The 16,926-nt window shown below is 36.7% G+C and overlaps 1 protein-coding gene across 3 annotated transcripts in view; it reads left to right on the top strand.

Annotated features, from left to right (window-relative positions):
• Positions 1-275: 275 nt before the first annotated feature.
• Positions 276-16,926, top strand: part of ZNF280C (zinc finger protein 280C) — a 63,714-nt gene continuing 47,063 nt past the window's right edge. Inside the window, exons 1-3 of one of the 3 annotated variants that reach the window (XM_019717007.2) lie at positions 313-441; positions 9,149-9,194; positions 9,313-9,359. In XM_019717007.2, coding sequence (XP_019572566.2) covers positions 9,329-9,359 — 31 coding nt within the window. In that variant the 5' untranslated portion in view covers positions 313-441; positions 9,149-9,194; positions 9,313-9,328. Of the gene's footprint in view, positions 442-9,148; positions 9,195-9,312; positions 9,360-16,488; positions 16,628-16,926 lie in introns of those variants that run through there. The other 2 variants (XM_074323340.2, XM_074323338.2) reach the window with 2 other exon arrangements.

Raw genomic sequence — 16,926 nt, 5'->3', positions numbered from 1 at the left:
ACAGAGGGAGGATCCAGAATTCACGTTTCCATGTACTCAGATACTGTGAACAGACCGGAGTTTGGAATTGCAACCCGGTTGGACAGCAGGCTTACGAAAAAGATCGGCATTGGCGCCGCTGGCCTTGCGTCGGGGGCCGGAATGCCGCTGCGTCGGAGAACGGGTAAAACCCTGCGCATGTCCTCTCCGGCCCCCTCTTAGTCTGTTAGAAAAGAAACCCGGATGTGCGGGGGGGGGGGGGGAGGAAGAGCTGGGGTCTACCCATGAGGCAGCGCGTGTGGTTATATCCGTCTGCCATGGTCTAAGGTTCTCATTCTGCGCTGCGAGTCACCAGAGGCCGCTGCAGTTGCTGGCTGCCGCCTGGTGTTTTCGCGCTCCTCCCTTTCCTCCTCCTCTTTTTCCTCCTTAGAGTCCCAGTCTGGCCGACCTGTTCTGCTCGCGGTAAGTGTCCACCACCCCGCCGGCGCTGCGAGAAAGCGCGAAAGCGGGCAGTCTCGCCCGCGCGCGCGGTCGCGGTCGCTATCGCTTTCCTCTGGGGTAGCCGTGTCGGCCAGGCGGTGAGGAAGGAGGCAGGTTAAGGATCTGGATGCCGGCGTTGGTCGCCGGGATCTCCCGGGCGCCGGGCGCGGGGGAGGGGACGGGCGCGGTGGCCGCGATGCTGGGTGGGCCACCATCTTGCGCCAGCCCTGGTGGGGGAGGGCTATCGGGGACTGGCTGCTCGGCGGCTTGGTTTGGCGGGCAGCTCAGGCCATGGCTGCGCGGAACCACTGCCTCTGCCTCCTCCTCTCCTGGGGCCTGTGTGTCTGTCTGTCCCCAGACTGATTTGGGCTTTTCTTTCTGGAGGCAACTCTCTTTGGTCTTTTGTACATTCGATACCGATGTTTGGCCAGACCCGCCCACCCCCAAGTCTCTAAAGTCCTAGAAAAGGAGACCAGAGAGGGTTCTAAACTTTCAGGCTTCAGGGGCCTTTGGGCCCATTTTTTCTGACCAGGTTCCCCCCACCCAGGTTACTGGTCATGTAGCGCTCATACCCTTGTTCTTGCCAAAGGGACTTCGCTCCTCCGTCATAGAATTCGTGTTCCATTCCGTTATTGTCTAGAGGAGAAGAGCCCTGGGGGGTAGAGTTGGATACACATTTTGTGTGTGTGCTTTTTAACTGAGCTTTGCATGTTTTACTTAACGGGAGAAAAATATCTCATTCTGAGGTTTTACCCTTCTCTAGACATGAAGGGAGTTCCTCTTAACTCATCTCAAGTCTTGATGCTTTTATTAAGGAGATATAAAAAGGAAATGTCAAGTGCACCAGCTTCTGCAATCACGGGAGAGATTCATCCAAAGGATTCTCTTTGTTTGCAAAGTATTTTTAGGTTTTTCTTTATTTAATATGTGAACTTAAATTTCGCCTTTTTTGTTTTCAGTTTTGGACTGTGAGTTTTAATGTCTTTTAGTGCCATTAAACATAAAATTGAAACCAAGAAATAGAGTTTTAAACTACAAAAGTCGCAGCATTTGTGCGATGTCCTGCTTTAGGGGGTGATAACTCGAGCTGTGTTCTTAAGGATAAACTTTACCAACCGATGAAGGCACTGGGTTGCTTATAAAATTAAGTTGGGCCGTATGCCCTTGCTGTTTTAACATCAGTACAAATTCTACTGCAATTGCATTTGTATATGTGTATCTTGTATTTGTATATTCATTGATATCACCCATTTTGAGGTGGGCTATGGGGTGTTGATAAAACTGTTTAGAAGGTGAGGAAACAGCCTCAAGGAAAAACTTTACTGACGTCATAATGGCTAAGAATTGATAGGATGGTTTCTTAAACTTAGGTCTCCTAACTCTTCACCCAATATTCAATCTACTGTATTGTGTCCCATTTTTTTATGGGAGTGAGGTGGTAAAGAATAAACAAGGGGGCTCACCTAAAAAATAAATATTTTTCAATTCTCCTTTTTTTTCTATTTTTATTTTTAAGGCTTCATATCTTTTCAACTTTTTAGTATTTAAATACTATTGTTATTATTTCCAAGCATGTTGGAAAAGTTGAAGAATAACCCATTTTAAAAAGTTCCAATATTGAAAGGGTTCCAAATTTCAGCTTCCTCTTTTCAACCTATTTTCTTCAGTTACATTTTCTAGTCCAATCAATTTCTTTAGCCCAGTGTTTTACTACTCAGCATCAGCTTTTTTAGTTGAAGATGTGAGTAAGGGGGAAAGGCTATATGATTCTGTCCCTCCTCTTCTCTCCTATTTGTTCTCCTTATTGAGGAGGACATTTAGAACTATACCAAAATGTTTTTTGTTGCTTTTGTTATACTAATTGGACAGGGGAAATACCGGAATGAATAGCAATTTTTGTAAATAGAAAGTAATCCATAGTTTTGGTGACAGATAAAATATTGGAAATTTATATTGAAAATATGTTATTTCAAACGTAACTTTCCAAAGATCAGAAATACTATTTATAACCTATTCATTAATTAAATATATAACTGAGTTTTTTTCTGTCCTCCTGCTTCAAGAGCGACTTAAAAATGTTTGGTTTTCAGTCAGGTTGTTTTAAATAATGACTCGGAGACTTGGTTTACTCAGTAATTTCTATCAAAAGTGTATGTCTAGACTTTTTTGATTCATTCTCTGCAAAGCAGTTTTCTTTTAAGGAGTGTTTTTGGGGTTTTTTTTAATCCTGAATATGTCAGGACAAATAGTCATCACTATAACATTTTTATTTTATTTTTTATATTTTAACTCACTTTACAGTTAATTTAGTAAAGAAATAGTGAAACCAAATTTATTAGATATTTAATAAGGATTTAGACATGGTGTACTTGTTTGTATGTGCTTAGATACACAAGATACATTTCAGAAGCTGATTAAAGAATCCAAATGTCTTTTATTAAGATAAATAGTAAAGACATTTGCAAAAATATAATCAGTGCCACTCTTCTCATTTTTTTGTTTTACAAAATAGTTATTTTCATTAAAATTATATGAAAATGTATTAGGCTTATTATTGCTTTAAGTAAACTAATACGTATTAAATTTTTTAACAGTTTCAATTTCTAATATGTTAAGTTTCAATAGATATAATCCACATAAATGAAAAACTCATCGAGGTCCTTAATAAGTTTTAAAAATGAAAAGAGTTCCTGAGATCAAAATGTTTGAGAACTGTTGATCTGTAATACTTTATTTGTGACGGTATTTTAACAGTTCGTTACATGAACTAGAATTTTGTTTTTAGTGCAAAATACTATACGGTAATTTTTCATGTGCTTTGCTTTCCCAGTAGTGCTCCAAGGAATGTGTTCATTTTACATATAGAAAAACTAAACTCAAAGAGGTTGATTAAATATTCTATAGATTAGGCAACGAGAAAGTGGTAGACTCCAAATTCCCACTTAGTTATTCAGCCTCTACGTCCAGTGTTCCCATCATTGTTCTCTATATTTTTACTTGATATTTTCCCTAGTGTATAAGATTTACCCCTATAAGGTGTGAATTAATACTTCCTGAGGTTATTTTAGGAATTAGTAATTATAGGATATCTTATGAAACTTATTAAATATATTAATATAGTTTGGCTTTGAAAGGCCAATTATGCATTAGTCTTTTTTTCATGTTATTTTACATATGAATTACAACAAAAGCATGTTTTTATGGATAAAATCTTTAGCCTGAATATAATATGAAAATTACTTTGCAGAAAGTAAGGTTTACTATAGTGCCCCATCCCAAAGACTTAACGAAAAGAAAATGTTTTAAAATATAGGCACTCTTTGCAAAGTGTTATGCTAATGAATTTTAAATCATAGTGTCAACTAGCTATTTTCTACAAATAGAGACAAAAGTTGAAAACCTAAATAAAATTAGGGGCAAAATAATAAAATTATTAAAGAAATATCTTCTCAAAATGTACTTGGACTTCATGTGTTCAGGCTTTCAAGAAAACAAATAATTCCCACTTGGACAAAAAGATGGTGAGCCTGTTTTACTTCTAATTTACGCAGTCTGACAATTAAGTTCGCGAACTTGTTGCAACAATGGTGCTGACATTTTTTGATACCAGAAGGATTATTCATTATGAATTTGTACCAACTGGACAAACAGTTAACCAAGTTTACTCTTTGAAAGTGCTGAAAAATCGGCGTGAAAAGTTACACGAAAACAACCTGAACTTTTCACCAACAATTCATGGCTCTTGCATCAAAACAGTGCACCAACTCACAAGGCACTGTCTGTGAGCGAGCTTTTAGCCAGTAAACAAATAACTGTATTGGAACACCCTCCCTACTCACCCGATATGGCCCCCAATGACTTCTTACTTTACCCGAAGATAAAGGAAATATCAAAAGACATTTTGATGACATTCAGGATATCAAGGGTAATATGACAGCTCTGGTGCTTTCAAAATTGCTTTGAAGGGTGAACTAGGTGCTGGCATAGCTTCCCAAGGGGAGTACTTCAAAGGTGACCATAGTGATATTCAGCAGTGAGGTATGTAGCACTTTAACTAGGATGAGTTCACAAACTTAGTTGTCTGACTTCATATGTGTGATTTGTTCTCAAAACCTGGTTTGAGAGTGAATTGCTTAGGTGCTGGCGAAATTGTCTAAGGAACCAAAGGGTATAATCCAGTTATCTTTGATTTGAGTACTGTACAAGTTAATTCCTGTTATAAGAAAAAGGTTTTTGCAGACACCCTCCTATTTAAAATCTTTAAAATATTCTTAGAGCACTTACACAACCGTGGAACAAAATAATCAAAATTACAAAATCAATGCTATTTGAATAAACTTTAATACATTGGATGAATAATATATTTTGTTGAAACCGTTATTGCCTACTTTTATTGAGTTTTTAATACCTATAATTCATATTTATCTGAATAATACCAATATTTTTATATTTGAACCTTTGCAATATCTTCATTTCTATAGCTAACCATATTGTCATTGTGCTAATGCATCATTTAGATATTCTCTCCCTCTGATGTTTTATTATTAGCCAGCAGCAGTAATAAAAGTTATAGTACTTGATGACAATGCAATAGTAAATACAGACAAAAGCATGAGTACTGATAGGATCCAGCAATTCCACTTCTGGGTGTTTATCCAAAGGAAACAAAAACACTAACTTGAAAGGATATCTGCACCCCCAAGTTTATTGCAGCATTATTTACAATAGCCAAGACATGGAAACAACATAAGCATCCATCGAGGGATGAATGGAGAAGATGTGTGTATGTGTGATATATATATATATGCAATAAAAAAATTACTGAGTCGTTAAATTAAAAAAGGAAATCCTACCATTTGCAACAACATAGATGGACCTTGAGGGCATTATGCTAAGTGTAATATGTCATACAGAAAGAAAAATACTGTTTGATCTCATTTATATGTGGAATCTAAAAAAACAAACTCAATACAGAGAACAATTGGTGGTTGCCAGAGGTGGGAGTTGGGAGGTGGGCGAATTGGGGGAAAGTGGTCAAAAGATACAAACTTCCAGTTATAAAATAAGTCCTGTGGATGTAATGTACAGCATGTTGACTGTAATCAATAAGACTATTGAATATTTTAAAGTTGCTAAGCGAGTAGATCTTAAAAGTTTTCATCACAAGAAAAAAAATTGTAACTGTGGTGATGGATGTTAAGTAGACTTATTGTGATCACAATATACATAAATTGAATCATGTACACCTGAAACTACTATAATGTATAACTAATAATATGTCAATTATATCTCAATTTTTAAAACCATGAGTACTGAAATTATGGGACAGCATAGTTATAAGGTGGCCATCTAGATGATTCCAGAGCATGCTAATGTTAATTTTTTAGATAGAAAGCAAAACAATATATTGTTTTAGAACTCAGTTGCACCATCTGAATATATGTTTTCCCCAGAGATTTGTTAGTTTAAAAAATGTTGTAGTAATCCATTGGTAAATGTGTTATTGCTCTTCAATACAAGTACCAGAAACCTAGCTCAAAAATAAACAATTATTTCCTCTTAACTGAAATGTCTTACTAGTCAATATGCTTCAAGAATGGCTAGCTTCAGGTGTTTAAGTGGTATCAGAATTTGAACGTCTCCCTTCCCTACCCTCTATTTCTCTACCCCAGAGTGTTATGGCTTTGCTCTTCTCTTGGTTGGCTTCTTTTTAGGCAGTCTTTCTCCACATAGTAACTCCACCACTCCCAGCTTTATATCCTACCAGCTTATTATTTTCTTAACAGCCTTATTGAGATATAATTCATATAACATACAATTCACCCATTTGAAGTGTATAATTCAATGGTTTTAGTATATTCATTGTGCTGTCCAACCATCACCACAGTTTTAAAATGTGTCCATCATCCCAAAAAGAAACCCATTCTCCCCAACCCTCCCAACCCTAAGCCACCACTATTCTACTTTCTGTTTTTATGGATTTGCTGTTTCTGGAAATTTCATATAAATGAAATCATACAATACGTGGTCTTTTTGACTGGCTTTTTCACTTAATATAATGTTCTCCAGGTCCATCCATATTGTAGTATGTATCAGTACTTCATTCCTTTTTATGACTGAATATTATTGCATAGTATAGGTACATCACATTTTGTTTACCTATTCATCAGCCAGACATTTGGGTTTCTACTTTTTGGCTATTATCAGTAATGCTGCTATGAACATTTCTGTAAACATTTTTCTGTGGACATATATTTTCAGTTCTCTTGGTAGGAGTGGAATTGCTGATTCATATGGTAACTTTATGTTTAACTTTATGAGGAACTGCCAAAGTGTTTTTCAGTGTCTGCACCATTTCATATTCTCACCAGCAATGTATAAGGATTCCCATTTCTCTATATCTTTGCCAATGCTTGTTATTATCTGTCTGTTTTATTATAGCCATCTTAGTGGGTGTGAAATGGTATCCATTAATTTTTAAAATATTTTTCTTGTGGTAAAATATACATAACATACAATTTACCATTTGAACTATTTTAATCCATTATTATTTTTTTAATTTTTGTAGAATGAACTCTTAAAAGAATGTTGGATTTCAAATATATAAAAGGTGAAAACAAAAAAAAATATTAAATAATTATAATTTACACAGGCAGCCACCAAAAACTGAGTGGATGTGTCCAAAGAGGTGTTTGTCAGTTACTTGGAATTCATTCCCTCCCCCCACAGAAACAGTGTATTAAATTTGAGCATAGTTTCTCTACCTGACTCAATAGCTGAAGTGGCGAGTTCTTTACTTTTCTGCGTATTTTGATGCCAACTCTTGAGTTGCAGGACCTAGAGAACCTCTGGAGTTGCTATTGTAGGAGCTCCAAGATTCTCACTGCATGTTTTGCTGGATATTGCATTTCTCTGACAGATGATTTAATCTCCCATAGAATTATTTGCCCTGCCACCAAAACTCTGAGGTGATGACTTGAGAGTTTTTGTGGTGATAGTTTTGGAGGGCTCAACTACCTTATTGGGTAGCACAGCTTTAGACTGAAGTTGTAATTCTAAATGGCATCTGAGGATTTCTGACTCTTTAAAGTGTTTGTCAGTGTACCAATTGAGGCTCCTTGTTGGCTGCGATGGGCACTAAAAGCCATCTCTGTAGTCATAGACAGTAGATAGGACTTGTTTATATATACTAGTTGTACATTTAGTACTAATTTTAGGGTATTTGTGCCAATAGATGTTTTACATGATCATTTAATAAAAGTGTTCTATATGAGTTATATAGGCTGTGCAGTTGTGACTCTTAAAAAATATTGTGTATTCTTGGCAGCAGTAGGTCCTTAATGCTGAAAAAGAATTGTTACGTATTCATCTATTTAACATATGCATTACCTTAATTGTAGTTGCAGGACAAGTGATAACTATTCAAATAATTGAGTTAAAGAGATTTGAATAGTCAAACCTCAGAACTAGGGAAACTTACTTAAGTACTGAATTTACTAGAGATTGTAATAGTAATTCACACATTTATAGCAGAACCTCTTCTGGAGTTAAAGTAGTTCCCCCTCCTTTGGTCTAATTCAGTCTAAATAATTTGGAATTTGAAATGGAAAAAAAAACAGGAAAGTTTGCTTTTGCAGTCTAAGGATAAAGACAAATGTGAAGACTCAATTAGCTGTTTACCCTAATACTTTGTATTTGTGATGTCTAATTTTTTTTACTTTTTTGGTTTATAACTGAAAAAGCTTTTAAAAGTATGTTTATTTTGTATGTAAATATGTAGTATGTGCATGAGAATTCAGAACACAAATTCCTGTTTAAAGAAACTAAGTGTTTTTGTTTTATAATGTTTAGTTTAACAGCTTTTTTAAAAGCCCAAAGAACCATAGACATATAAGATTGTAAACTGCTGAAGGCAAGGACTATGATTTATTCATCTTAATTTTTTTCCCTAGAACTGAGCACATTACCTTGAGCACAGAAGTCAATGAGTAAATATTTTTAATAAATTAATCTATGATGAAATTTATCCAACTCTCTTTCTGTTTCTAAGTGTTGATAAAAAAAATATAAGCATTCCTGGAGCCATTTTTCAGCTGCCTGCCGCAGCACCGGTTGCCGGCACCGCCTCGCAATCCGTTGCATCGGCCGCCCCCGACGCCTCCAACTCCCATCAGGGCACGATATCTGTGCGGACCGGATCCTCCTCTCTCCAGAGCCCCGATTATTTTTGGCCCTCGGTGCCCGTCTGTTGCCGAAAAATAAAAAAAATAAAAATAAAAATAAAATATAAACAAAATTTCTTGGAACATATTTTTTTTATAATAATAATTACATTTATTTCTGATGTGAAACATAAGAAACAGTTAAAGATTAATATCACTTAGCATTTCAAAATTCAGATATACTAAAACATAATTTATAGGGTGATTACTCATCTTTACAAAAGGATGCCTTTCAAAGATTATTTGTAATCTAATAATTCATCAGATTCTTCAAGTAATAAATTTTAATGCATTCATTTTATTCACTAAATTTGCATTCATTCAGAAATGAACCAATTATGGAAAGTAAGTAGCGTGTATATATCAAGCACATCAAACTCAAATGGTAAGCTTTTTGTAGAAGTATTAAATGTGTGTACACTTAATTTAACAAATCCACCCTAATAGTAGGTATCTTTATTTTATAGGTCAGAAAACTAACGCCTAACTTGCTACCTTGTCTGGAGTCACATGGTGAGTTTGCTCCAGATCCAAATCAGACTCAAAGAATTAGGAATCTTGAGTTTCATGCTTCAATATTTGGTGTTAAAGTAATTCATAAAATTCATTGGTGTCATATGTTGGTGCTTAGGTGACTCTGAAACTTGATGGACGACAACAAAACTTTTCAACCAAAAAGTAAGTATTGCTATTGCAAGTGATACTAGTAATATCTGTGGCTTATATACTTAATAACCTTGCTTCAAGAAAAAGGGTGAGAAAAGTAGAGGTGGGCACATCTTTAAAAAACAATTAACATTTATTAAAGTAATACATGCCCATAGTAAAAAAGAACAATACACAATACAAATGTTACTAAAGTAGAAATATAGTGTTTTTTCCTCATTTAAAGAGATAATTACTATTGTTGGTTTGGTATACATAATCACAAACATTTTTGTGTACAGACAAAATAAGTTATTCCTAAATAAAATCATACTATATATGCTATTATGTGCCTTTAAGTAATTTTGACTCTACAGTCTATCTTGAAATATATTGACAGTGGCAGTACCTGGTTAAAAAGAATGAGGAAGACCTATGTGACAATATGGTGTCAAGACCATGGTATTGACATACATAGAAATGATTTTTTTAATTAAAGTTTATTAGAGTGACAATTGTTAGTAAAGTTACATAGAATTCAGGTGTACAATTCTGTAATACATCATCTATTTATCACATTGTGTGCTCACCATCTAGAATCAGTTCTCTTTTCATCACCATGTATGTGACCCCCTTTGCCCTCATCTACCATCACCTCCCCGCCCCTTACTCTCTGGTAAGCACTAAACTATCCTCCGTGTCTATGAGTTTTTGTTTCTTCATTTGTTTGTCTTGTTCTTTTGTTGTTTACAGTTTTGTATACCACATATGAGTGAAACCATTTGGTTCTCTTCTTTTTCTGTCTGACTCATTTCGCTCAGCATAATCTCACGAATGTTGTCACAAATGGTACTATTTCATCTTTTCCTATGGCAGAATAGTATTCCATTCTGCAGACATAATACATACCACAACGTCTTTATCCAATCATTTATGGAAGGATACTTTGGTTGTTTCCATGTCTTGTCCACCAAAAATAAAGCTGCAATGAACATTGGAGCACATATGTCTTTATGGATAAATGTCTTTAGATTTTTTGGGTAGATACCCAGGAGAGGGATTGCTGGGTCCTATGGTAATTCTATTCTTAATTTTCTGAGGAACCTCCACACTGCTTTCCATAACGGCTGCACCAGTCTGCATTCCCACCAACAGTGTATGAGGGTTCCTTTTTCTCCACAACCTCTCCAACATTTGTTACTATTTGTCTTATTGATGATAGCCATTCTGACTGGGGTGAGGTGATATCTCATTGTGGCTTTCATTTGCATTTCTCTGATGATTAGTGATGTTGAGCATTTTTTCATATGTCTATTTGCCATTTGTTTCTCCTCTTCGGAGAAATGTCTCTTCAGGTCCTCTGCCCATTTATCAATTGGGTTGTTTGTTTTTCTGTTGTTGAGTTGTATGAGTTCCTTATATATTTTGGATATTAGTCCCTTATTGGAAGCTTTGTTTTCAAAAATTTTCTCCCACTTGGTTGGTTTCCTCTTTATTTTGTCGATGGTTTCTTTTGCTGTGCAGAAGCTTTTTAGTTTCATATAATTCAATTCATTTATTTTAGCTTTTACTTGCCTTGCCTTTGAAGTAAAATTCATAAAATGCTCTTTGAACCCCAGGTCCATAAGTTTAGTACCTATGTTTTTTTCGATGCAGTTTATTTTTTCAGGTCTTATGTTTAGGTCTTTCATCCATTTAGAGTTAATTTTGGTACATGGTGAGAGATAGAAGTCTAGTGTCATTCTTTTAAACGTGGCTTTCCAATTCTGCCAGCACCATTTATTGAAGAGACTGTCTTTTCTCTATTGTACGTTTTTTGCTTCTTTGTCGGAAGTTATCTGTCCACATTCATGCAGGTTTATTTCTGGGTTCTCAATTCTATTCCATTGCTCCATGTGTCTGTGTGTGTTTTTTTTGTGTTGTGTTTTTTTTTTTTTTTGCCAAAGCCATACTTTTTTTATTATTTGTTGCCCTGTAGTACAAGCTGAAGTCAGGGAGTGTGATACCTCCAGCATTGTTCTTTTTTTTGGATTGCTTTAGCTATTCAGGGTCTTTTGTGGTTCCATACAAATCTGATGATTTTTGTTCTATTTCTTTAAAAAATGCTATTGAGATTTTGATGGGGGTTGCGTTATATCTGTATATTGCCTTGAGTAATATGGTCATTTTACCTATGTTGATTCTTTCAATCCATGAACACGGAATGTCTTTCCATTTCTTTGTGTCTTCAATTTCTTCTAAAAATATCTTACAGTTCTCAATATGTAAGTCTTTCACATCTTTGGTTAATTTTATTCCTAGGTATTTTATTCTTTTTGTTGCAATGGCAAAAGGAATTGGTTTGTCTTTTTTTCAGTTTCTTTTTTTGAGATTTCATTGTCAGTATGTACCGTGTTTCCCTGAAAATAAAACCTAGCCGAACAATAAGCTCTAATGCATCTTTTGGAACAAAAATTAATATGAGACCTGCTCTTATTTAGCTATAATACAAGACCGGGTCTAATATATAATACCGGGTCTTGTATTAATTTTTGCTCCAAAAGACATATTACACCTGATTATCTGTGTAGGTCTTATTTTTGGGAAAACACGGTAGAAATGCAGTGGACTTTTGTACATTTTGTAGCCAGCAACTTGACTGTAGTTGTTTATTGTTTCTAATAGCTTTTTGTATATAGCATCACATCTGTATATAGCATCACATCATGTACAAAAAGTGAGAATTTAACTTCTTCATTCCCAATTGGATGTGTTTTATTTCTTTCTCTTGCCTAATTGCTCTGGCTGGGACTTCCAATACTATGTTGAAAAACAGAGTTGATAGGGGACAGCCCTGTCGTGTTCCTCAACATAGAGCAAAATACTTCTGTTTTTCAGCATTAATTACGGTATTAGCTGAGGGTTTGTCATATATGGCCTTTATTATGTTAAGGTATTTTCCTTCTATACCTATTTTATTAAGTGGTTTAATCATAAATGATTGTTGTATATTGTCAAACGCTTTTTTTTCTGCATCTTTTGATATAATCATATTTTTTTGTCCTTTATTTTGTTTATGTGATGTATCACATTGATGGATTTGCGTATGTTGAACCATCCTTGTGCCCCTGGCATGAACCCCACTTGCTCGTGATGTGTAATCTTTTTAATGCATTGTTGCATTCGATTTGCTAAAATTTTGTTTAGGATTTTCACATAAATATTTATCAGACATGTTGGCCTGTAATTTTCTTTTTTTGTGTTATCCTTACCAGGTTTTGGTATCAGGGTAACGTTGACCTCATAAAATGAGTTAGGGAGTACTGTCTCTTCTTCAGTCTTTTGGAAGACTTTCAGTATTAGATCCTCTTTGAATGTTTGGTAGAATTCACTAGTGAAGCCATCTGGTCCCAGACTTTTGCTTTTGGGGAGGTTTCAGATGACTGATTCAGTTTCCTTACTGGTGATCAGTCTATTTAGCTTTTCCAATTTTTCGTGATTCTGCTTTGGAAGGCTTTATTTTTCTAAGAACTTTCCCATTTCTTCTAGGTTATTGAATTTGGTGGCATATAGCTCTTCATAGTATTCTTGGATGTATAATACTTTGTATTTCTGTGGCATCCATGGTAACTTTCCCCCTTTCATTTCTGATTTTGTTTGTGTCTTTTGTCTTCTTATCTTACTGAGTCTAGTCAAGGGTTTGTCATTTTTATTGATGTTTTCAAACAACCAGCTCTCACATTAATTTTTTTCTATTGTCCTTTTGTTCTCTATTTCATTTACTTCTGCTCTGATTTTATTATTTCCATCCTTCAGCTGAGTTTGGGTTTCATTTGTTCTTCTTTTTCTAGTTCTTTAAGGTGTAACGAGAGGTTACTTATCTGGGATTTTTCTTGTTTCTTGAGATAGGCCTGTAATGATATAAATTTCTCTCTTAAAACTGTTTTCACTGCATCCCAAAAATTTTGGTAGGATGTATTTTCATTCTCATTGGTTTCTATGTATCTTTTGATCTCTCCTATCATTTCTTCTTTGACTCCTTCATGTTTTAAAAGCATTTTGATTAATCTCGACATATTTGTGGTTTTTCATGCTTTCTTTTTGCAGTTGATATCCAATTTCAAAGCCTTCTGATCAGCTAATATGGTCGGTATGACTTCAATCTTCTTAAATTTGCTGAGGCAAGTTTTATGTCCCAATATATGGTCTATCCTTGAGAATGTTCCATGTGCACTAGAAAGTAATGTACAGTCTAATGTTCTAAGATGAAGTGCTCTATATATGTCAATTATGTCCATTTTATCTAATGTGTCATTTAGGACTGATATTTCTTTTCCTTATTTCCTGTTTGGATGATCTAGCCATAGCTGTCAATGATGTATTTAGGTCCCCTAGTATAATGGTGTTTTGGTCGGTTTCTCCCTTTAGTTCTGTTAACAGTTGCTTAGTATATTTCTGTGCTCCCTGATTGGGGGCACAAATATTGATGACTGTTATGTCTTCTTGTTTTATAGTTAACCTTTACCATTATGAAATGTCCATCTATGTCTCTTGTTGCCTTTTTTATTGAAGTCTGTTTCATCTAATATCAGTATGGCTACACCTGATTATCTCTGGATACCATTTGCTTGGAGTGTCAATTTCCACCCTTTCACTTTGAGTCTATGCTTGTCCTTGTAGCTGAGATGTGTCACTTGGAGGCAGCATATGGTTGGGTTTAGTTTTTTGATCCAGTCTGCTACTCTGTGCCATTTTATTGGTGAGTTCAGACCATTTACATTTAAGGTGATTTTGATACATGAGGATTTCCTATCACTCTATCTTTGGTTTTCTGGTAGGACTGTGTCTGCATTGTTTCTTTGGCTTTTTGTTGCTGTCTGTTATTTCAATGTGGTGATATTCTATGATTTTTCCCTCTGTTTCTTTTTTTTTAATGTTATATACTTCAGTTCTAGATTTTTTTTGAGTGGTTACCATTAAGTTTATGTAAAAGAAAGTTTCGTATTTACAGTATTCCATTTTCTTCAGCATGCTTACTTGCTCCATTCCCTAATGCCACTTTCAGACCTGTACTCACCCCCCCTTTTATGTTTTTGTTGTCACAAAATATCCCTATTTATTCTGGTTGAATAACCTCCTTCAGTATTTCTTGTAGTACAGGTCATGTGTCAGAAATTTCCTCAGTTTGTAGATGTCTAGAAAGGTCTTATTCCTCCTTCATATCCAAAAGATATGTTTGCTGGATATATTATTCTTGGCTCATAATTTCTCTTTTTCATTAGTTTGAATATTTGAGTCTACTCCCTCCTGACTTGGAGAGTTCTCCTGAAAAATCTGATGATAAACTAATGGGCTTTCCTTTGTAGGTTACCGTGTTCTTTTCCCTGCCTGCCTTGAGGATTCTTTGTTTGTTGTTAATTTTTTAAAAGATTTTATTGGGGAAGGGGAACTGGACTTTATTGGGGAACAGTGTGTACTTCCAGGACTTTTTCCAAGTCAAGTTGTTGGCCTTTCAATCTTGGTTGTGGAGGGTGCATCTCAGCTCCAGGTCCAGTTGCTGTTGTCAGTTGCAGGGGGCACAATCCACCATCCCTTGCAGGAGTCAAACCAGCAACCTTGTAGTTGAGAGCCTACACTCCAACCAACTGATCCATCTGGGACCTCAGCAGCAGCTCAGCTCAAGGTGCCGTGTTCAATCTTAGTTGCTGGGCGTGGAGCCCACCATCCCTTGCAGGAGTCGAGGAATCGAACAGGCAGCTTTGAGGTTGAGAGCCCACAGGCCCATGTAGGATTTGAACTGGCAGCCTTCAGCATTAGGACCATGGACTGAGCTCCAACCGACTGAGGCACCAGGCTGGCCCCTTGTTAATTTTTGACAGCTTCAATACAATGTGTCTTGGAGAAGGTCTGTTAGGGTTGAGGTAATTAGGTGTTCTATTTGCTTCTGGGATTCAAGGATCCACTTCTTTTTACAAGTTTGGGAAGTTCTTGTCAACTATTTGTTTCCCTTCTCCCTTTCTTCTTAAGGTATGACCATTATTTTTAATTTGCTCTTTCTGATGGTGTCAGAAAGTTTTTGTAGAATTTCTTTTAACTGTCAAGTCTCTCTCCCATCTTTGTCATTTCCAGATTTCGATCTTCGCTGTCACTGATGCTTTCTTCCATCAGGTCAGCTCTATTACCTAAGCTGGTTATTTCATTCTTCATTTCTTTTGTTGAGTTCTTAATCTCTATTAATTCTGTTTGGTTCTTTTTAAAATTTCAATCTCTTTTGTAAAATGTTCATTTTGTTCTTTGATTGTGTTTCTGAGTTCATTAGACTGCTTCTCTGAGTTTTCTTGCAGCTCGTTGAGTTTTTTCAGAGCTGCAATCTTGAATTCTCTATCTCTTAAGTCACATATTTCCATGTCTTTAAGTTCATTTTCTGGAGACTTTTCATTTTCTTTCTGAGCTGTCTTGTTACCTTGGTTATTCATGGCAATTAGTGAATTATTATTTCTCTTCCTAGGCATCTACAACAGAGTCGGTTCTGCAACAGGCTGGTAGGAAGAGGTCTTTTTCTTTGCTTTCCAGTAGGTGTTGGTAGCATGCTGTATTTTCTTTCCATCTGCAGCATTTAATTCTCTCTCACGCTGTAGTGTTATATTTTCTCTGCACTGTTCTGGCTTCTCACACAATGGGGGGATTTCCTGGAAGGTGGGCTTGTCCTCTCTGAGCAGGTTGCCTAGGTTTCAGGGCACTGCCTCCGTTGGGGGATGTGGAAAGCTCCTAAAGTTCAGAAGCTCTTCCTGCACCAGATTCAGGGCCTTTGTATTTCAGTGACTCTGTTTACCCCTGCAGGGATCTTCCAGATAGGTGGGGATGGGGGCGGGGTGTGCTGTGAAAGGTGGTTGTGAGCAATGGTGGAGACCACCAGCGCATCCCCTAGAGCTCCCTCCCCTTCGCTGGAACTAGTTGGCTGTGAGTCAGTGGCTGTGGGCTGCAGTTCTCAGAACTGCAAATGTTCTTTTCTTTTGATCTGACATTGCTGTCATTCACTTCTAGCACTGAGCATGGGGGAGTGGGTCGAGCTCTGGGAGGATCAGGAGGGGTCAGCTAGTCTCTGTGCCTAAGTGTTTGGTCCTCTGCTTGGCAGTGAGGGCTTAAACTGCCATTTTCACTCTTCTTCCCTCAGTCTTTGCTTGGAGGTCTCTGTCGTGAGCATTGGATTCAGCCGTACCTCACGCGGGACTGTGGGCCATAAGGGGAGCACTAGCAGTTTGAATTCTTCCCTCTTCTGTGGCTGCGGTGGCTCTGGAATATAGAGAGTTCGGAGCTCTGCGGTAGGTCTGCGTCCTGTGCCCACGCGACCCACGTCTTCATACTACCCGCTTCCCTCCTCCCCCCCACACCCAGTTTGCCCACTTTTAGATGATTTCAGTTGCACATCTCTTAGTCTTGCTTGTCTGCTGGGCAAGCAGACAAAGGTGTGGAATTATAGTTGTTCAATTTGTTGTAAATTCCAGGGAAGATTTCAAGAGGCTCATCTCATACCGTCATTTCTATGACATCATCTCCCCTGAAATGATTTTTTAAAATTATCGGTATACATGGATCTCCCTCATTTTTTAGAAGTTTGCAT

Source organism: Rhinolophus sinicus, chromosome 18 (genome assembly GCF_057876585.1).
Source record: "Rhinolophus sinicus isolate RSI-liver-muscle chromosome 18, RSI-T2T, whole genome shotgun sequence".
Classification (NCBI taxonomy): Eukaryota; Metazoa; Chordata; class Mammalia; order Chiroptera; family Rhinolophidae; genus Rhinolophus; species Rhinolophus sinicus.
The sequence above is the reverse complement of the archived record's forward strand: the minus strand, read 5'-3'. Positions and strand labels throughout refer to the sequence as shown.